Raw genomic sequence first — 23,219 nt, 5'->3', positions numbered from 1 at the left:
TGTGATCACGAACATGAAAAAAATTTCCTGTCCTTGAAGAAGTCCACAGTCTTGAAGGAAAAATAACATATATTATATTAAATCATTCAAGAATATGTAAGTTTAGGGGCACCTGGGTGGCTCAGTGGATTAAAGCCTCTGCCTTCAGCTCAGGTCATGATCTCAGGGTCCTGGGATCGAGCCCCGCATCGGGCTCTCTGCTTGGCAGGGAGCCTGCTTCCTCCTCTCTCTCTGCCTGCCTCTCTGCCTACTTGTGATCTCTGTCTGTTAAATAAATAAAAGGTCTTAAAAAAATATAAGTTTATTGTACATTCATAAAGTGACAGACATGAAGAAGATTAAAGTTAAACGTAGGCCATCAAACTGGTAATTTGGCTGGTTAAGTTATTAAGGACTTGTCCGAATCCATGGAGATCTTACAAAGCGGTATGCGAATGAAGTTAACTCTGATTGATATAAATAGAAGATGTTATGTTTCAATGAGTCCGTAATAATTCTCTCATTAAGTTTGTCTAGTTATTCAATTTTGAGTTGTGAGATACTGTTTTATAGGATTAGCCTCGGTGGTAGATAAGTCCCCAAATATTGTGAAGGTCTAGCTGTTAGGGATATTAGTTGTATAGTACACACATGAACAGATTAGATTGCTAATAAACTCTTTGCTTAGGATGTGATATGAAATTAGTGAAACTTTCTCTAAATATTAAATATGAAGATAACTGATTTTTTTACATTTTTAAAATGGGTTTGTTTTTAATGATTATAGCTTTGAAATGTATGTCTTGGGTGTAGGCTGTTATGATGATCCTTGTCAGAGGTTTGTAAGATGGTTAAATGCATTTTCATTTTTTTTAAAAGATTCTATTTATTTGAGAGAGAGTGAGAGAGAACATGCAGGGACTGGGGAAGGGGAGAGGGAGAGGGAGAAGCAGACTCCCTGCTGAGCAGGGAGCTGAGATAAATGAATTTTCAAATATTTTTTCCAAGAAGGATCCCAGCCTGGCAACTGTAATTAATAATATAGGTTTATAATATTGCTTATCACTTCCTGTAGTCTCATAGGAATAGTCTGTGTTAATGGTGGAGCAAGAGTTTTAAGTTGCCTTTCAATTCAGTTTTCCTAAATTTGGCTAGTCACAGCTTCTGATTTAGTATATAGCGTAAGATTGTTGATTTTTTCCTATTTCTCAGGGTTGTCTCTTGCACATTGGCTGTTGAACTGGCATTTGTTTGGAATGGGCTTTGAGGAGAACAGGCGTCAGTGCAGTTACCTTTCGTTAGGCCATTGCTCCTTTGACTATTGTGGCTTCCTTATTTGTTGAAAGAATTAATCAAGATCTTCGAGAGTCTTCATATAAACTACTTTCGCCTTTGTTCTCTTGAGAAACAAATGAACATTAAATCCAAATTTAATAATCTGCAAAGTCTCCTTTTTCATTACCTAGGTTAAGGCTTAATTTTTGCCTATATATGATCTTAATTATGAATGAAATGTAAAGCAAAAGTAAGATCTGCATATCTCTACCTCTCTGATAGTTTACATGTTAAACTATTAATGATCGATTGCTGATTTTTAGGAATATCGAGTAGAGCTGTGAAATATTTCAGATTATATATTAACCTGTTGGAGTTTTTAATTTAGCAGTGCTGTTTGATGAAAGTGAGCGTATCTTTATGTTTTAGGTAGAGAAACTGTTAACAGTTGACTTTGAACTTTAAACAGATAATTTAGTGAGGGTTAGTTTCATGACTTCTGTCTTTCTAGTTTTGATTTGGAAGTTTCCTTTTTATTTTACTCTACAAGGGCATATTAAGGCCCACTGTGTATCAAATATTTAATTAGGGTTCTTAGGGCCTGAGGTATATTAAAATTTCTTAGGTTGCTAATAGAAGTTATTTGAAAAAGGATTTCAAGACATTCTGAAAACAATAAATTTTGTTTGCCTCAGGTTTTCTCAAAGTTTAACAATTTTAAAAATAATAAGCCTTCTCAGAGTCTTAAATTTTTAAGCTTTATTTAGGTAATACATTTTAATATTTAAGAAGAACTAGTATTCAGAATAGATTTGAAAACAGGTTTGCTTTTAGGGGATTATTACTTGTAAGCAAGTGTTTTCCAGGCCCACCTGAGAGAAAACGTTTTGTCTGTGATTTATCCAGAAAGAGTTTCTTAGGATCTGATACGGTGAAATTATTGTTGTAAGAGACTTCTCAGTCAGTTCAGAACCTTATCACTGATATCTAACCTCCATATCTCTAAGATTGTCCCTGAAATAACCAAAGGAATGTAATAAAAATTGGAGAGAAACCAGATTCCCAGGGCTATTCATATTCCAGAAACATCGAAGTGTTTCTCTTAGCTATTAAAGGAAAGTTTGAGATGTGGATAGACTGTTGGCCCATTTTGAGATAGCATGGCCCCCTGGAATTGAGTGATGCAGTCAGTAATACAATCTTCCTAATTCTAACCCTCTTCCCTCCAAAATCGGCAAACAAAATGGGCTTTGGGGTAGTTGAAGGTTCTATCACTTGAGCTTGACCACCCATCTTAGTGCTTGCTTATAGTAGAAGACCTAAATTTATTTTATGAGTGAATGAACTCAGCATTTATACTTAACTTTTGGGTTGAATTTCAGCGGAAAACTAGTTTTCAACGGAACCTGCCTTAGCTTTACTCTAAGAACATTGCAATCAGCCATTTCAGCAAGTAGCCTTAGAGCTAAATTCAGTTAATTATTTCATTGGGAAAGCATTGTATGTCTTAATAAATTCAGCCCTTTAAAACAAGTAGTTCGTAAGTAAATTAGGCACTTCCTGAAATCTCGTTTTGACCTACCGTAGAAAACTGTTTTCCCCAAGTCCAAAAACAGTATCATCAGGTAAGCAGCCTACCTAGCGTGACCTTGGCCATCTCCATGTTTCATATTGGTGTGATAATTTTTTTTTTTTAACTATTTTGTAAGGAATTGATTAAGCTTTAAAAGAAGTGTATCTGTATTGTATTCTTTGGGGTTAGAGAACAATGATTGATTAGTCTCTTTTTATTTATAAATTGTATGAAAGCCGTATAAATTTGCAATTTTAACAGATTAAAACAAAAGAGAAAGTGAAAATTTGAAAAGTAATTAAAAGCATGAAGACTGAAGAGATCTGAGTACAAACCAGTAAAATTTTGGCATCATTCTTTTATTTCAGACTTCTGTGTGACCTGTGCTAGGCACCAGGCACAATAATATGAAAAGTTGGCAATTCTTGCCCTCATAGTATCTGTTATGGCCATAATCCTGTTATACAGTAACAAGGACCTGAACTAAGGCAGTGAGGTTGAAATTAAGAATAGGCAACAGGTTAAATAATGAAAACTAAGATTTTTTAGTCTGTTATATGTGGAGGCTAAGAATGAGAGAGGGCTTTGGTAGTGGTGCTGTTTATTTAAAGTAGAGAATACAGGGCAAGATTTTATAATTTACTATTATAGAGAAACCAAGAATAACATCAAAAACATACTCTGTTAACAAAAGAAATAATTAACACTCTCTCTAAGCCTCATTGTTCTTAACAATGTGGGAACATTGAACCAGGGTGGTATAAAAGACAGTTATCACATGTGACTGAAATTTGTGCCAAAGAAAGCAGGTCACTTTAAGGGCTGAATTAATAATTTTGAAATAGTGTATGAGGTTGATAATACTTACGCAGCAAAATTTCAATCCATTTCAAAGAGCCTTAGATAGCATTTGTAATCCATGGTCAGAACTATATATTTAATCTCCTAGACTCATCTTCTGGGTTTGAAGTCACACTTGTAAGCTCAGTTTTGACTCAGATAATCATATTCTTCTCTTTCTCTTTTTTGAAATTACCATATTTTTTATTGAAATAAGTGGATGAAGTAATAAAAACATAAAGGTTTTCATTCCTATAAAAGGTTCAGTTATGCTAAGAAGGATGTATGTCATGATTGTTAAGGCAGTGATCCCAGTCAGTAAAAGATGAAAATATCAAGGTGTGATTATGTAACAGTGGTACAGTAATCCTAAATTTTTTGAGATTTAAGTGGAGAAGAACTTATTTAAAAAAACACAGCTGGACTCTGAAAGTAAACCTGAATCTGAAGAGAGTTTTTATAAATGTTTTACCAGACGTTTTGAATGCGAAAACTAAACGTGAGTTTCTGGTGTGATTAGGATGTATAGTTTTTAGGTCTTTAGAAGAGGGGCATTACACTGTACTAATTAAGTGTCCAAACTCTGTATGCAACCTAGGTGTTCTAGGATTGGGCCTAGCTACTCTTGTCACCTCTCATGTATTAAACATTAATGATAATGGTAACTGTCTTTCAGCAGTGTTATGAGGATGAAGTGACTTAATGCACATAAAGTGCTGAGCATAGAAGCTAGTTCATACTAGAACACTCATAATAAAACATACTTCAGTGTAGTCAGCACCTAGGAGATGTTGAATGACCTAGTCATTGCACTCATGATATTTCCATATTGAAATGGAAAGTGCAGATAGCATTTTGTTTCTGTGACATCATTGGTTTTGTCATTTGGAATTTATCCTGAGATCAGTCCATCAGGCTTATTTGAGAAATTTCTGAAATTTGGAAGAGTTCCTGTGCTGCATATGACTTAGTGATTTGATTTTTTACCATGAGAATGAAAAAATCACTACATGATTTCTGTGAACGCTTTTAAATTGTATTAGCCAATAATTGAATAAATAATAGCTTTGTCTGTGTGCTGTATATTGTGTGAGGCACTGTGGGTGAAAAATAATAATAAAAAGGACCAGGTACTGGTTTCTGGCTCATGGGATGATCTGCAAGAGACATGTATGTACATCCTTGCATATCATGTGGTAGGGGCTGTGAGAGGGGTGCTTATATAGTGCTCTAACATCCTCACTTTGGAGAGGAAAACAACTGTCTCTAGGAATCAGAGAATTCAGAAAATCACAGGCAGAGGAACATTTGAATTCAGTATTGTATGTTGAGGAGGATTTGACATGTTTTGAGGGAGGGAAGGAGAAAGAAAGGTGTTTCAGGAAAGAAAAATTAAAAGTATCTGCCTTTAAAAAAAAGTACTCCCCATTTTTTTATAGGACAGTGAATTATGTGGCTAAACATGCAGGTAACAGCAAAAACAAAGGTTTAAAAAGTAGTTAGAGACTTTTTAAAGAGCCTTGTGTATAAGAGTTTGGACTTTACACTGTCAAAAATTATGTCCTAAAACTCTTGTGTCATTTACTTGTGTCATAAAACTCTTGTTGGCTTTCATATTTTTATTTTAATTGCTTAAATAATATTTGTTTTCCAATGCAGTTATTATGATTTAGCTTCTAGAAAAATAATCATCTGTTTTACTAATCATGAGTTTGTTTTCAGAGTGGTTTCAGCTTCTTTCCCAATTTTTTCTATGCTCAAATAATGAAGATTTCCTAAAATTTAGGTTATATACATTTTATATGCCACAGATTTCATATTTTAGTTATTACTAGTCCCTGTTTCCCCCACCCTTACATCTGCTGGTACAAATGCCTTTTCTTACATAGAATTGTGCCATTAGTAGAAGATGATTATAAAGGCCTAATATATGAAGATTTACAAAATGGTTCCTGTAATAATTATTGTGTAGCGTAAGAAGACTTACTGGCTGCTTGTCTAGAATTAATATGGAGATGGAAAAGGGATAAGACATATATCTTCCCCAAAAGCGCAAGACTTTTTTTTTTTTTTTTTTTTTTAAAGATTTCATTTATTTACTTGACAGAAGAGAGAGAGAGAGATCACAAGTAGAGAGCAGGCGGGGGCAGGGAAGCAGGCTCCCCGCTGAGCAGAGAGCCCGATGCGGGGCTCCATCCCAGGGCCCTGAGATCACGACCTGAGCCGAAGGCTTAACCCCCTGAGCTACCCAGACACCCCAGCACAAGACATTTTGATATATTCAATCTATTTTTTTGCTTTTGGAGTGTGTTTGTATGTGTTTTACACAATGCTTTTGTTGATTTTTGCTGAACTTTTGTATCTCTGGCTAAAACCTATGTTTGAGTTGATAAGTGAGTATAGTTCTGACATGAATATTGGTTGGTTTCTGCATTTGTGTTAATAAGTAGATGAACATGAAAATCAAAAGACATGTTGAAACTTCATTTGTTCCTAAATGACAGGAGCAGCTTTGCTGCATCGGATAATGGTTTCTGAATACTGAAAGAACATTGTGCTATTCGTGGTGAATGACTATAGACACAGCAAACTTTCAAATTTAATCTGTATTAATATTTTCTCTTTAAGTGCGATAAGTCTAGAGCTAATCAGGAAAACAAACAAAATATCATTTTGGTATTTTATTTTATTTTATTTATATATTTTTAAGGGTGGGGAAAGAATATGCATTGTGAGGGAGGAGTAGAGGGAGAGAATCCCAAGCACCCTCCATGCCCAGCACCAGAGCCCAACTTGGGACTCAATCTCACAACCCTGAGATCATGACTGAGCCAAAATTAAGAGTCGGATGTATAACTGACTAAGCCACCCAGGTGTCCCCATTCTGGTATTTTAAAATAAAACCAGTTGTACTGCCAAAATACCATGACTCTTCTTTCCTCTTAACATATTTGCATAAGATAAGCTCACTAATGTTGACTGCTTTAGAGTTGGTATATTTTTTGTTACTTCCTAAGAGAAAGCGTTCAACAAATACACATTTGTGTGTGTGTTTCATGCCTACTATGTCATATATGAAACACAATATAAGGTTGTAAGGTGTCTTACACTGTAGAAGCACCAGAAACAGTATTTAAAAAGATTATCAATCTGTTATGCAAAATAAAAGGCAAAGAAGTACATGTTCTTTTAAAATTTATTTTTATAAAATTTTAAGCAGAAATTGCTCTTTAACACCTCTTAGTGTTTCACTGAAATGCTTTTGGAAAGCCGTGTTTTATTAGTTACGTGTTTGACAGAAGATTTTATCTTTAATTGTAGATTTCTTAAAAGGTTAATGGAAAGATTTGCCATATTACTTTCTATTTTGTCATTGTGAAAAATCTGTCATTTCTATTTAAAATGAAGTGAGCAGCAACTAATAGCATTAGACATGATTGTTGTTAACCTCTTCTTCAGAAAATAACATGCCATTGGGCAGAAATAGAATTGGTGAGCCATAGAGAAGGTCTGTACTTAAACAGTGGGGTTAATGAATGTCTCTTCTTCTTTCTTTCTTTCCCTTTTTTGGCCTTCAAAGTTGCAGTTAACTTGGGCTGTTTGAAATGATTTTCTTTGACTGTATTGTGACATTGTTTTAATTGAATGAAGCTGCAGAACTAGCATGATAAATCAACACAGAATGAATTGTAATGCAAGGCAAACGATATTAACTTGGAGATTGGTTGCAGTAGACAAAGCAGCTGCTATGATAATTTTTTTTTTTTTTTAATTCTTACAGCATTTTGAGGAGGATGACCTTGACAGTTTCAATTGTGTTAGAATCCCAGTGGTATGCACTTTAACACACTTGAGCTGTTTGTTGGTTTTGGGGCAGTAGAGATTGTTTCATTTTTTAGGTTAGGAAAATTTTGTTTTGCAGTTTTAATATATTGGTTTTGACTGGTTTTAAAGCATTTCCTATTTAGATAATTGTGAGGATTACTTAGTTGTGGTAGAAGACTGTGTAATCATAACCCTGTGGTTCTGGCAGAAAAGGTTTAATAAGTGAAAGAATAGGATGTGTCAGAAAGGGTCTTCTAAGTGTGTGTCACGAAGTTTATGCCAAGCAGTTTGACAAAGAACACAAATAAAAAATAATTATGTATTACTTATTTGAAGCACTAAGTTATCTCTGTTTATTAATGTATTTTTCTAGACATTCTTTTCCATTTGTATATCCAGTACATGAGTTGCCTTGGAAAAGGATCTGTATAGAGCACAACTATTACTGAGAGAGATTAAGAGCTGACAAGGCCACTTATTTTAAGAAACAGTCAAGGTAACACATAGAGTGACAGCATTTTCACAGATTTCATGAGAGCAGGGAGAGTTTCTCCTCTTCCTCCACTTCTTCCTTTTTTCTTCTTTTTTAAATCCCTAGCATCTCTTTTACTCTATCACATAGCAGACCTTGAATAAATGTTTTAGTGAGTTAAATTTAAAAATGTTGTACTAAAAAAAAAAAAAAACTAAACAAAAAGAGGGAAAGTGAGATGTGCAGATTCTTGTCTCTGTTCATGCTGTTTTGAGGGGATGAGGGGCGTGAAGTTTTAAGGAATTTGTGTGTATAAAAAGGTAGAGTTAGGGGGCGTGCCTGGGTGGCTCAGTCAGTTAAGTGTCTGCCTTCAGCTCAGGTCATGGGATCTAGCCCCTCTTCAGGCTCCCTGCGTAGCAAGGAGTCATCTTTTCTCTCTGCCCCTCCCCTGCTCATTCTCTCTCTCTGTCTTTCTTTATCGCTCTCAAATAAGTAAGAAAAAGGTAGAGTTAGGAAGTAGCAGGTAAGTAGGAATAGTCAGCATAGGGCCAGGCTTGCAGATAGACTTTCTGTGGTATGTGCCTTATTTCTCTTCCTCAGACTCTCATTCTGATATATTTTTACCCCATACTGCCTGAAATTATGTTAGTTCTCAATCTCTTTAGGTTAGAAGGCAAGCAACATCTTTAAAAATGCCGTGGACTTCTCTGTTCTAAGGGCTAACAGGGTAATTCAGACCAGCTAGTAGATTTGGAGCTAGAAATTCAGAGCAATTCCAGTAAAATAGGACACAAGACAAAGAAACATTTGCTTGAACTTATCAGAGCCCCAGGAAGATCGAGGGCAGATAATCAAGGATATAAGTCTGGCTTTTAGAAACCTTTCACTGGGTATGTTTTCTAAATCTGGAGAGGACAGCGGAAAGGCTGAACTTTGGGGGACAGAAGTTGAAATTTGTAACCCATCTATATGGACTCTTCCCCATCTCTAGTCTTTGCTTGGGGGAGGGGTGTCGATGGGTATGAATTACAGGAGTAAAAGTGAACCAGAATTTTGGAGGTTCTCACAGATAGTGTGTGTCAGCATCTAATTGTTTTAAGAGGTGATCTTGGATTGTTAGTAATAGAACGTCCCTGGGAAAAGCTGATGCATATCCTTTGTGGAAGAAGGTAAGGTCATTTTGGGCCTTATATTATTTTTGTAAGCTGTGGTAAGTACAGTGTCTGGCACCCAGTAGAAAATAACCCAAATCATAAGAAGATAGGATGACATTTGCAAAAATCTGAAGAAACAACAAAATAATAAAAATAAATCCACAGGGACTCTAGGTATATCAGACTTAGATTTTATAAGAGCTATGCTTAGTATGTAGAAGGAGACAAAAGATAAGTTAGAGAAATACGGCAGGGAAATGGGAACTGTAAAAGAAAAATTGAACTGGAAAAATTCCTTAACTGGAATTAACAGGTTTACCAGAAGATTATAGAAGCATTTGAAGAGAGAATTCGTGAACTTGGAAGGTAGCTCAGAAGAAAATACTCAGCGTGGAGAGGGAGAGGGATATAAAAACTGAAAAATGAAAGTGAGAAAAGTCTAATGTATGTAGTTGGGAGTTTTAGAAGAAGAGAGAATGGCACAGAAGCAGTGTTTGAAAGGAGTGCGTCTGAGAACTTTAATAGCAAAAGCAGTAAAGTCAGAGTTTTGTGAAACTGAATTGTAAAACAAAAGTCATTCCTAGGCACGTCATAGTAAAACTTTTGAAAACTAACGTTGAAGAAATCGTAAAAGCAGTGAATGAGGGAAAAGATTACCTTTAGAGGAGCCATAGTCAGGACTCAATAGCTCATTTTTCAGAAGTATGACGGAAGAAAACAGGAGACAAAGTAAAGGGTCTTTAAGGTGTTGAAAGAAAATAACTGTTCAAGTAGAATTCAGTATCCATCAAAAATAAGATAATTTCAGATGAGGAAAAAAATGAGAGACTACATTACCAGAAGATGTTCACTAAAAGCAGTACTTAAAGGTGTTTTTTAGGAAGGAGAAACATGATCTTCTTTGGAAAACTGAAGATACAGAAAGTAATAAAGAGCAATGAAAATGGTAAATGTGTGGGTAAAAGAAATGCACATTATTTGTACAGGATGATCTGTTGAGTTAAAAATACATACAAAATTTAGAAAAACAATGGCATATAAACTGAATTAGAATAAATGGTGTTGAATAGTCTGGAGTCCTTGCATTGTATGGGAAGAGGGTAAAAGTACAAAATAACATTAGTGTTGGACAATTCAGTGATGGCATGTCTAGCATAAACATGTAACTTTCAGGCTAATAGGAAAAATAAAGGAAAAAACATGCTCATTTTTTCTGTGTCCCTGATCCCCCCTCCCCACAAAGAAAAAAAAAAACAAAAAGGAACATAGAGGAGGATTGGCCTGTAGAAAGCACTTTAGTAAGACGGTAGATATAAATCACAATGTAAATGGGCTCAGTGTTCCAGTTAAAATTCAAGGATTACAAGATTGGTGAAGAAACAGACTCATCTAGATGCTGTTTAAAGAAGACATGTTTAAAATACAAGGATAATAAAAGATTGAAAGTAATAGGTTCAAGAAAGATAACACTTCGAAAAACAAAAAATTTTTACCTATTTGAATATCTATAGGCTAAATGGCAGAAGGTATTTCTGGAGATAGAGGGCCATTTTATAATAGTATTGGTAAAAGGCTACAATAATTTAAAATTCGTATATATCAAATAACAGTGTATAATAAAGGCAGAATAGAACTACATGGAGAAATAGATGTAATCATGGAAGAATTTGCATTTTTGGGGGGGCACCTATGAAATATTTAGAAAAATTGACCGTATGCTATAGTGAAAACTCTGAACAAACAATGCATGATTAATATTCTGCACAGTATGTGTTCTGATTATAATGTAGAAGTTAGAAATCAATGGCAGATGATTAGGAAATCTCATGTTTGAAATGAGAAAAACATTTAGATATTAAATAACAATTATTTGATTTGAATGATAAGGGAAATACTACATATCAAAACTTTGGGTTGCAGCTAAAGCAAGTTTAGAGGAATACTAATGCTATAAAAGTATATAAGGAAAGAATAAGGTGCAGTAAGCTAAGCATCCATTTCAGAAAGCTGAAAAAAAGATACATTAAACCCAATAGAAATAGAAGGAAGGAAATAATAAAGCTAAGAGTAGAAATCATTAAAGACAAGAAACCACGAAAGGAAGAGAATCATTGTATCTGGTGGGTCTCGTGGCATTATAATAAGCTACCCCAATAACTTATGTCAAAACAAGCATCATTTATTTAGCTATACTGCTTCTCTTCTGCAGGCTGGTTTTTTAGGTTGGGTTCAGCAAAGTAGTTCTGGTCTGCATCTGTAGTCACTTATATAGGTTGACTAGGCAGCTCTGTTTCCGTGAGTTGTGGGCTATGGGCTGGGACACTGATGATGACTGGGTCACTTCATTCTCTAGTAGGTTAGTCTGAGCTGCTTTAAGTGGGAGTAATAGGGTTCTAAGAGAGCGAATACTCCTAACATTGAGATTTAGGCTTTTCCACTTTTCCAGTAAAACATAGTAGGAAGAATGTCATTCTTCCTACTATGTTTTACTGGAAAAGCAGGTCACACACAGTGCTAGCCCAGACTAGAGGGCTGAAATGAGCTACAAGTTTACACTGCAGTGGCATAGATATCTTTAGCAAAAACAAAAGTAAATTTTTTGAAAAGACTGGAAGACTGATAAAGAACAAGGAAGACATAGATAACCAGTCAGGAATGAAAGAGGGGACATCACTACAGATTCTGTAGATGCTGAGAAGAAAATTAGATCTAAGCTTACATCAGCAAATTTGAAAGTTTAAACTAATATGGACGTATTTCTAGGTAAATACAGGTTACCAAAATTGACATATGAAAAGCTGGAAAAACTGAATTAAAGAACTGAATCCATAATTAAAAGCCTTGCACAGAGAAAAACTCTAGGTCCAGGTTGTTTCACCACTGATTTCTATTCAATGTTTATGGAAGAAATAATGAGACGTCTACAAAAGCCCATCCGGAGAGTAGAAAAAGAGGGAATGTACCTCAGCACGTTTTGAGGCCAGAATAACTTTGATGCCAAAACCGAAGAAGCATATTATGAGAAGGGGGTATTACAAGCCAATTCCATTTATGAATGTAAATTTTAAAAAATCATCAGAGTGCTAGCAAACTGAATTAATAACTTATGAAAAGGATGATGCATCAAGTTTATTTTAGGAATGTAAGGTTGTTTAACATTCGATAATTGTAATCCACTGCACTAACAGAATTAAAGAGAAATATTATGGTTGTCTCAATAGATGGTAAATAAATGTGATAAATTTAAACGTCCACTCTTGGTTCATAAAGAAAAAAAACCTTTAGCAAATGGAGAAATAAAAGGAAGTTTACTTAATCTGGTAAAGTTATACCTGCAAAAAGTCTACAGATTACTTTGAGCTTTATGGTCAACTGTTGAAAATTTTAATTTTGAAATCTGGAACAAGTGAAGAATGATAGGCTCTTCTTTGACTTTGAACTTGAGATGTATTGGCTAGTGCCATATGGTTGGGAAGGAGAAAGGATATAAGATAGTCATTATTTGCAGGCGATAGGTTTATTTACCTAAAGAATAAAAAAGTACCTACAGAAAAATTATGATAATGAAGAAACAGACTGCAGATTTTAAGGTTTAATACAGAACATTCAGTTATGTGTTCATATACAAGAAACAAAAATGAATTAAAAAATATATATAATAGCAAAAATGAACCCCCAAATATCTAGGAATAAGTCTAACAAAAATGAGCAAAGTCAAAATAAAAAAGCCTTCTTCTGCATATTCTTGATAGAAATTAAAGAAGACCTGACCAACTAAAGAAATTATACTGTGCTCATGGTTTTGAAGCCTCTGTTGTAATACCTCAAATTAAAATTACCACCAGTATTATTTCAGAAATTGACCAACTGGTTTTAAAATCTTTACAGAAACAAAGGGAATGAGTAGCTGAGACAGTCTTGAGTCAGAGCAAGGTAGAATAATTTGGAATACTGCATATCGAGATTTATTAAAAAGTTATAATAATTAACACAGTGTGATATTAAAGCAAGAATAAGCAAATAGATTGATGTAATAAAATAGAAAACTCAGAAATAGACCCAAGTATATATAGGTGTTATTTATGACAATGATGGCACCATAGAGTAATTGGAAAAGAATAGTCTTTTTTTTTTTTAAAGATTTTATTTATTTATTTGACAGATAGAGATCACAAGTAGGCAGAGAGGCAGGCAGAGAGAGAGAGAGGAGGGAGTAGGCTCCCTGCTGAGCAGAGAGCCCAACATGGGGCTCTGTCCCAGGACCCTGGGATCATGACCCGAGCGGAAGGCAGAGGCTTTAACCCACTGAGCCACTCAGGCGCCCCGGGAAAGAATAGTCTTTTCAATAAAATATGCTAGGACAATTGGGTGTCCATGTGAGAGAAAGAGAAAAAGCTGTACCATCACAGACATTAATTCGTGGTATACTGTGGACAAAGAATAGTAATGCTTCTAAAAGTTAATACAGAAGGATATCTTGATCTTGGGATGCGGAATGATCTCACTAACCATGAAGAGAAGACCGATAACTTGAGATACATTAAAATTAATTCAGTCCAATTAAATTCAATTTACAACACCATTAAAGAACTAGGAGGCAGTGGTTACCCGGGTGGCTCAGTCAGTAAAGCATCTGCCATCAGCTCGGGTCAGAGTCTCTGGGTCCTGGGATTGGGCCCCCCATCCGGCTCTCTTTCTGTTCAGAAGGGAGTCTGCTTCTCTCTCTCTCTCCCTCTATGTACATACTCTCTTTCTCTCAAATAAATAAATATATAATCTTAAAGCAACAACAACCAAAAAACCAACAACCAGAAAGCTAGGAGGCAAGCCACAGGATGGGAAAAGGTATTTGTTACGCATGAAACCACAAAGTAGAAATCAATTAAGACGGATGCCTGGGTGGCTCAGTTGATCAAGTGTCTGCCTTCAACTTAGGTCATGATCCCAGGGTCCTGGGATCAAGTCACACATCAGGCTCCTTGCTCCACAGGGAGCCTGCTTCTTCCTCTCTCTGCCTGGTGGTCCTCCTGTTTGCTTGCTCTCTCTCTTTCTGACAAATAAATAAATAAAATCTTAAAAATAAAATCAGTTAAGAAAACACAGTAGAAAAATAGAAACTTCAAATGTGCTTCAAGAAAAGTGTAGATCTGAGTAACGATTAAACTTGAAAAAAATGATGAACTTTATTAGTAATCAGGAGAATGCTAATTCAGACATTCAGCAAGTGTGTCAGAATGGCTAAAATAAAAAACATTGTTAAGAAGGGCTGGAGAAGAAATGGATCAAACAGATTCTTACCCTCTTCTTTGGGGACTTAAAATGCATACAGCCATTTTAGAAAATATTTCAGCATTATGTACAAAGTAGTTCTTTTTGGATATTATCTTCTTTACCAGCAGTCTTTTCCTCAAGGAACGGTGCCTTGTCTTCTTTCTTTTGTATTGCCTCTTTCTTGCTACCCTTCTTAAGTCTTTGGTGAACCTGCTTTGTCTATTCGTATTTAAGTTTGAAGCATGGAACATTTGAATTACGAACTTACGTATTCATGTACTGGGCTCACCCACTGCAAGCTTCAGTTTGAGGTGAACAGCTGAAGTGTCAACTTTGAGAAGGTAGCTGTGTGCTCTTCATGGGGACAAAAACTCAAGCCTGTTATCTGCAAGTTAGATCCCTGTTTGTTGGTTTTCTGTGTACCATTTCCACCTTTTCTTTCTGGTTTTCTACAGAACTTTGTGATTGAGTGTCAAGTTTTTCTGGGGTTCTCTAGGGCAAATTTGCTGTGGACCATATCGCCTTATATGGACATACTGAGTTGGGTATTTGATTGAGGGTCTGAGGTTTCCTAAAAGTGAATTTGTAGTGGACTTGGTAAGCTATTGATTATCCACTATATGTGCCAGACCATATATTGAACCTTTTATATGTATTATTCTGTATCTGCATTCACTCCTCAGTACAACTCTGCCAGATGGTATCATCTCCATTGTATAATTGAGGCTTATTTGATGTGACTTTCAAATTCCTAATTATTATTCAGTATTGGAGCTTGGATATCAGTTGGGATATGTGTGCTTTAAGAGTTTTTTTTAAACACTTAATAATAGTTTAGTTCTTGAGTTTATTCAAATTGGAGATGTAGAAAAGGGATTCTGGGTTGGAAGCACGTTCGTTATTAAAAATGGATGATGGCAGGGATTTGGGTTGATTAAAGAGGTGGATAAAGTACTATATGCCAAGGAACGAGGAAAGGATAAGGGGTTTTATTTGAATATAAAGGCAAATTTCAGAATTGGGGATCTTGTAGAGCTTGATCAGGTGTGTATAGGATCAGTCTATGAGGTTGGTGTGGACAGAGTTGTATCAAAATCCCCCAAGGAACGGGTGCTTTCTCCCAGGTAGACTTGTGTACTATCCTCCTTTGATTTGTCTGTCACCTATGAGATGTGGCAGTATTGGTGAGCAGTTTAGTGCGGGGAATGTGAAAAGCTGTTGGGAATACAGAAGATTGGAGAAATGCCTTAGCTTCTGGAGCCCTTACAGCAGCGAATGCTGGCATGTTGCTTTTACGTGATGATATACTAATAGTAGGATCAAATGCAAGAAAAAGGTGGGAAGCCGTAAACATAGGAATCGGTACCTGTTTGGATAACTGAATTAAAAACTACCATGGCTTTTTTGTGGAATTGATGGTAAATACTCACTTTTGTGTCTTTTGTGCAGTTTACCTGTGAATGAGGGAACTTTACTTTTCAGTATTCAGAGTCAGTTTGTGCTTCCCGTTGGCCTTTGTACTAGAAGTTTCTGTTGAGGGATGGCAGTTATTTATACAATTACTCTTATCACTGTCCTATTCATGGAAAGAATTAAGGCTCCTTGCAAAACTAGTAGTGTAAGTTAAAGTTAGAAATGGAAAAAAAGAAGAAAAATAAGGTATTGACATAAAATTGTATAAATAATATTATACTCTCAAGACTGAAATACTTAGTGGAATCTAAATTTGGCCATTGGTGTTATGGAAGCCAACCGAAAACTACTATTCCTTCTGAATAATTGCTTTAGAGAAAGTATTTTCTTGTTTTGTAAATGAGACAGGGAGTTTTCCCAGGGATCTCTGTAAAAAATACAAGTACTTATTTAACATAATGAAAAATTTCTTGTATGCTGCTGACATTACAGAGTTTTGTGGAAAGGATTTGTATTGGGAGGCATCTAAGATTTTGTCAGACTCTTTAATATACGGGTTTATTCTGTTCAGATTACATGTTGTTGGCCAGTTCAGTATATAGTACCTGTTTTATATAGATACTGATGTTCCTAATTCATGTTTTGTGTTAATACATATGAAACTTCATGCTGAACAATGAGCTCTTGTAATTACGTCCTCAAACTGGGCTAGAAATTCGTATGTACTCTAAGATTTATTAAAAAACATTTAACTTGACAAAGTAAAAATACATTTTAACATAATTTTAAGAGCTATAAATTCAAGCAAGTGAATAATTATAGTGACTTTTTTTTTTCTAGTTTAATTTTGTTGGGAGAATCCTTGGACCTAGAGGACTTACTGCTAAACAGCTTGAAGCAGAAACAGGATGTAAAATAATGGTCCGAGGCAAAGGCTCCATGAGGGATAAAAAGAAGGTAAGTCCTTGAACATGGGGGGAAGGCTTGATATGAATAATTTACTTATAATTTTGCGTTCTAATAATAAAATATTCTGATCTTTTGTGCGTAAAGCACTATACATTACTTCATATCTGAAACTTTGGAACTTTTTTAAGGTGTTGTCATGATTTTTTCTTTTGATTATCAGGAGTTTTCATTTAGCCAACTAAGGTATCACCCAGTCCATCATGTTAACTTATTTTGGTATTTACAGTTAAGATGGTGCCAATTTGGAAACTAGTCACACTATAATGTTGTATATATAAAGGTATGTCATTAAAAGTTTTAAAAATGTAAAATGTTTCTATTGATGAAATTTAAATGAAAGTGATCAAATGAATAGCTTTGGCTGTGTGTCGGGTTATTGAGAGAGCTGTTAAACAGAAAAAGAAAGCTATAACTAGCCATATGATACTTATCTTGAATTTCACCAACATTTTGTGTTGATTGTATATTTGTTAGACATTTTACTTTATATTGTTCCTGTTTTCTCTCTCTCTCTTTTTTTTTTTTTTTAAGGATTTTATTTATTTATTTGACAGACAGAGATCACAAGTAGGCAGAGAGGCAGGGAGAGAGAGAAGCAGGCTCCCCGCTAAGCGGAGAGCCCGATGTGGGGCTTGATCCCAGGACCCTGAGATCATGACCTGAGCTGAAGGCAGAGGCTTTAACCCACTGAGCCACCCAGGTGCCCCCCTGTTTTCTCTTTTTAATTTCTCCTGCCACTTATTGCTTTGCAACTTTAATTAATGAGTTCCCAACTATCTACTTTAAATACTGTTTTTTAAAAAAGATTTTGTTTATTTATTTGACAGAGAGAGAAAGAAAGATCACAAGTAGGCAGAGAGGCGGGCAGAGGGAGGTCTGAGGCGGATGGGGGGGGACAGGACTCCTGCTGAGCAGAGAGCCCAGGACTCTGGGATCATGACCTGAACCTAAAGCGGAGGCTAAACCCTCTGAGCCACCCAGGCGCCCTTTAAATACTATTTTTAGGAAGATTTTATTTGCCTGGTTTCCTGTTATCTAGTGATACTGTTAGGCAGGATACTTTTTGAATGTGTATCTGTGTAAAACAGTATTCGACTGATTTTTTTTTAAGGTTTTTTTTTTTTTTTTTTAAATTCCACGTATAAATGAAATCACATGGTATTTATCTTTGACTGATTTCACTTAGAGAAAATCCTCTAGGTCCATTTACCCCTGAAACTAATGTAACACTGTATGAGAATTATACTTTAGTTTAAAAGAAGAAAACCTAGATTTGACTGCCAAATATAAAATGTACTGTCAGGGAGGGTATTATTTTTTAAAATACAATGCCTTGAGAAGGCTATCAAGTAATAAACCTGTGGTTAGCTTGTGTCGGAGTGTGTGCATTGAATCACTTTGTGGAGTTTGTGGAACAAACAGCAGGTCTTCAGAGTCGTCTGATTTTTCTGATGTGCTGCTTTTCTGACCTTCCACCTCATTGCATTTATAGTCTCCTCCCACGTGACTGGATTGCACTCATTTTCTCACCTTGCAGACAAATAATGACTTCGTAGATAAAAAATTGGGTATGTGTGGGGAGGGGTCATCCCCAATAATATTGATTATCTTTAAATCTTATTAAAATCTGTTCTTGTCAGCTGAGTTTAAATATATTTTGAGGCAAGTATGTGAGTTCTCCTTCAGCAACTTTAAATACTGTATTTAAAACATTTATTATTAGAATCTTAAAATGCTTAAACATTTTCTGAATCAGCTACGTGGCAGTCTTACATTGGCATGCAGTTTTGGTTCCCCTGTTCACACTTAATAGTTGTATTGGCATTAAGCAATGCTAATTTAAGAGCCATAGAAAAATGAAATCGATAGTTGATGGACAAATAAATCTTAACCTTAAGATTAGTGTATCCATCAGTTAAATAATTACTCTATAAATCCATGAAAAAACATATTTTCCCCCTCTCCTCGGCCACTGTTAATTCTGTAGTAATGCCCCCCCCCTTCCCCACTCACACACTCCTAGACACCAAGGATTAGAGCTTAGAATTTGTTTAATAAGGCACACATGAAATTTTTGATTTTCATTTTGATTGGAGTTGAAATTTTTATCCTGAAGAACATACTCTGCTGTCTTTGACAGAAGAACCAAATAGTTAAGACAGTGAGCTTTGTGACCACATTGTTTAGGTTTGACTTATTAGCAGCTTTGTGATGGACAAGTTACTTAATTTCCTGCTGTATAAAATAGGAGTAGTAAAGGTGCTTGTGAGGATTAAATTAGAACAGTGCTTTGGATCATAGTAAGTGATCAATTAATGTTAATGATTATTCCTAATAAATTTTATCTTTAGGGGCTCTTCGGTGGCTCAGTTGGTTAAGCAACTGCCTTCAGCTCAGGTTGTGATTCCGGAGTCCCTGGATTGAGTCCAGCATCGGGCTCCCAGCTCTGCCGGGAGTCTGCTTCTGCTTCTGCTTCTCCCTCTGACATTCTCCCCTCTCATGCTCTCTCTTACTTGCTCTTTCTGTCAAATAAATAAGTAAAATTGTTAAAAAAAATTTTATCTTTATACCGTCACAGTAGTGCCCCTTATTCACAGGTGGGGGGGGGCTGTTCTAAGACCCCCAGTGGAAGCCTGAAAATGCAGATAGTACTGAACCCTGTATATACTATGCATTTTCCTGTACATACATACTTCCGATAAGTTTAATTTATAAATGAGGCACAGTAAGCGATAACAGCAGTAATTAGTAATAGAAAAATATATGGTAATAAGTTATGAGACTGTGGTCTCTCTCTCTCACTCTGATAATATCATTTAGACTGTACTCACCCTTATAGATGGTATCAGAGGGTAAAATGCCTACATGGTGAGATGAAGTGAGATGAATGATACTGTGATAGTAGGCTGCTGTTGACTTGATGATGAGTTAGGAGGAGGATCATCTGCTTCCTGACTTGGGATGACCATGGGTAACTGAAATTGCAGAAAGCAAAGCTGCAAATAAGGGGGGATGACTGTAACTGGATAGTTAGTGCTTTTCTTTTTTTTTTTTTAAAGATTTTATTTATTTATTTGACAGAGAGAGATCACAAGTAGGCAGAGAGGCAGAAAGAGGGGGAAGCAAGTTCCCTGCTGAGCAGAGAGCCCAATGTGGGGTTCGATCCCAGGACCCTGAGATCATGACCTGAGTGGGAGGCAGCGACTTAACCCACTGAGCCACCCAGGCACCCCTACTTTTAGTGCATTTTATGTTTGAACTCTTACGTTGCATCAAGGTTGGGGGGACTGCTACTGTTTTTTTAAGTTTTGGAAAGGAGACTACTTCGTTCTTTTGTGACCTTTGAATATCCCGTATTCTCATTGCTCTTCTGTTTTTCTCTGGTGGTTGGTGCATTCATGTTCTGTCTTGTCCACTTTGTTCTTAACCACGATTAGAAGCAGTTTACACTTCTTTTTATGTTTAATTTATACTGTTGGCTATCAAAATAAAACTTACAGATTATACATAATTCAAGAGTAACAATAAAATAAGACACCAAAAAGTTTGGCCACAGATTATATTTTTAGTTTTATTAAAATGCTATAGATGAACATAATTTAGGCATATCAAAGTAGTTTGAATGACTACCATTTGTTTGATATTATGGTATATGGAGTCTGTGAAGAATTTATGCACATATTTTTAATGCCAGGAGTGTCTTCTATAATTTTAATGTAAATCTATACATAAATAATTGTTAACTAAGTCATTTTGGCTGATGCTGTGGTTACTTTATTCATTGAACTTTTGAAAATGTCAATGAAAGTAAAGTCAAGTGGAAAGTGCTATCATTTGTCACTTGACTATTACTTTGAGAAAAAACTCGACAAGCAGATTGGAGTAACAAGGAAGTATTGATGTGATACTTCTTTGTACTAAGCTGATTTAGGTGTGTTTCAAGTGTTTCAAAGGAAAAGCCAATTGGCTTTAAGCTTTTCTGCAGAGTTTTCAATTTTTGTAAAAGCTGAGAAAGCTAGAAAATCTTTAATGCACTGGTTGCCTAAAATATGATGGAAAATGCCGTTTGCTGATCTGCATCCTTCATTAGCCTGGTAAACTCAGTGAAGGCAAAGCATGTCTGTTTATGGAGCATTTCCCTGGTGTTTGATGAGTACCTGGCATAGAATAGGATCTGAAAAAAGAGTAAATGTTTAGTTTAGGTAATAAATGAAAGGCATAGATGCCTCCCACTATGTCTCCATAAAAAAGCTTGTAAATATAGGAAATTAAAAACCCTATGTGCTTTTAATTCTTTGGGCAAGATAGGCAGTACCATAGTATTCTAAGCTGCTGGTTTTAAACAAGGGAGTGAATATGCCACCTTAATTTTTATTCCATTGGGTTGGTATTCAGAGTTATTGATGGGGATAACAGCATTCGTTTTTGTATACTAGTACCCAGTAGAATGGTACTGGGTAAACTTCATGGAACCAAAGAGCAGGAGCTGTGGTCAGACTTTATGAGAGACTATGACCAAAGCTTGGGTGGCTTGTTTCATCAAGTACTCACCTGGAGCAGGCCAGGTATCCTCTGTCTTTGATTAAGTATATGGTACCATGGTGTCAGCAAGTAGAAACCAGTAGTTTTATGGATACTTCTTTTTAGTTTTCTTTTTAGAAGATTTATTTGAGAGAGAGGGAGGGAGGAGTGTGGGGAAGGGAAATGGGGGAGAGGGAGAGAGAAACTTAAGCAGACTCCAGAATGTGGAGCAGAATGTGGAGCCAGATACAGGGCTCAGTCTCATGACCGGGGCTCCATCTCAAGACCTGGAGATCAGACCTGAGCCAAAACTAAGAGTTGGATGGGCAACCAGCTGTGCCACCCGGATGCCTCTTTATGGATACTTCTTTTGATTTGCGTACTTTGTATCAAGTATTATTCTGGGTATTTTATACAGATTTTGTTTAGGGCTTTTTTCCCATGTCTTTTAAGTTTATTATTTTTTTGTCATTTTGTTTTTTCTACGGTGTTACATTGGTTTCAGGTGTACAAAATAGTGATTCAGCAATTCTATAGATCACCTGTTGCTCATCACAACAAATGCATTCCCTAATCCCCTTTACCAGTTTAACCCACTCCCCCACCCCCTCCTCTTTTTTATGTCTAAATGATATGTAATTATGCATACCACAGTTTATTTTATCCATTCATCAATCAGTGGACCCTTGGGCTGCTTCCATATCTTGGGTATTGTAAATAATTGCTATAAACATAGGGGGGCATGTACCCCTTTGAATTAGTATTTTTGTATTGCTTGGGTAATACTCACAGGGTGATTGCTGGATGGTAGGGTAGTTCTGTTTCTAACTTTTTGGGGGAACCTCCGTACTGTTTTCTGCAGTGGCTACACCAGTTTGCATTCCCACCAGCAGTGCAAGAGAGTTCCTTTTTCTCCATATCCTTGCCAACACCTGTTGTTTCTTGTGTTGTTAATTTTAGCCATTCTGACAGGTGTGAAGTGACCTGAGTTTTATTATTCCTATTTTGTAGGTGAAGAAATTGAGCCTCAGGAGGTTAAATAATGTGTCCAAAGGTCAACTGCCAAAAAGTAGCAGTCCACGTTCCACCTACAGCCTGTATTCTGTTCTGTGGTGTCCTACTTCCTAGTTAAGAAGCATTTCGGAGAGTGATAGCAACTTCAGAAATACCAGAACTTGAATATTGAGTAGTTTTAAACTTTGTGAGGTCAACATGGATGTATTTGGTGAAACTTCTCTAAAGTTTTTAGTTTTTTCCTCAGGGATAATATATTTTGAAGTTTTGTTTTTGTGTCATTCCTAGGATTTTCAAAAATCTTCTTTAGGAAGGAATTAATCCCATTTTCTGATAAGAACCTATATGGTTGAGCATGGAATTCTAGAGAAATAATTTTTGGAAAAGAAAGTGGTTTTTGATAGCTTTTCTATTGATGTAGCAGAGGGCTACAGGGGCCAGGTGGAGAGCTCTGGGTAAGATGTCTGTGTGCTAGAGGGAGTGTATTCATCTTTAAAAAACAGAGGTGGCAGGCAGCTGGTTTCCAGTGTAGTAGATGAATACATGTAAGTCATTAGAACAGAAGAGTGTTTCATACATAAATTAAATACTTGATAATATTTGGAGTGATAGTTATTAAAGTGGTAAATGAGGTTCATCTTGGAGTCTTTGTAAGTGGCATTGTAGGGGACACTCTTGGGGATTTGTCTCTTCAGCATCCATTAGCTCTTCTCTGAGAGCTCCCCTGTCATAAATAAGTGGGGACTAAGTATCCATGCTTGTGTTTCTGCTTCCCACTTCCGCCCCCCCCAAGCCAAAAATGTTGATGAGTGAAATGTCTACAGTTGATCAAAGCCGGGTTAGTTAAGTGTTGTATCTTCTGGACCTTTTCATTGAGATTTAGTAATTTTACTTAGAGCTCTTTGCTTGAAAT

At 36.0% G+C, this 23,219-nt stretch overlaps 1 protein-coding gene across 7 annotated transcripts in view; it reads left to right on the top strand.

The window, feature by feature from the left end:
• Positions 1–23,219, top strand: part of QKI (QKI, KH domain containing RNA binding) — a 155,421-nt gene that overhangs the window by 42,861 nt on the left and 89,341 nt on the right. For all 7 annotated transcript variants that reach the window (XM_080805705.1, XM_080805704.1, XM_080805703.1 and 4 more), the window contains exon 3: positions 16,643–16,759. In XM_080805705.1, coding sequence (XP_080661831.1) covers positions 16,643–16,759 — 117 coding nt within the window. The remainder of the gene's footprint in view (positions 1–16,642; positions 16,760–23,219) is intronic.

Source organism: Martes martes, assembly GCF_963455335.1.
Source record: "Martes martes genome assembly, chromosome: 6".
NCBI lineage: Eukaryota > Metazoa > Chordata > Mammalia > Carnivora > Mustelidae > Martes > Martes martes.
The sequence above is the reverse complement of the archived record's forward strand: the minus strand, read 5'-3'. Positions and strand labels throughout refer to the sequence as shown.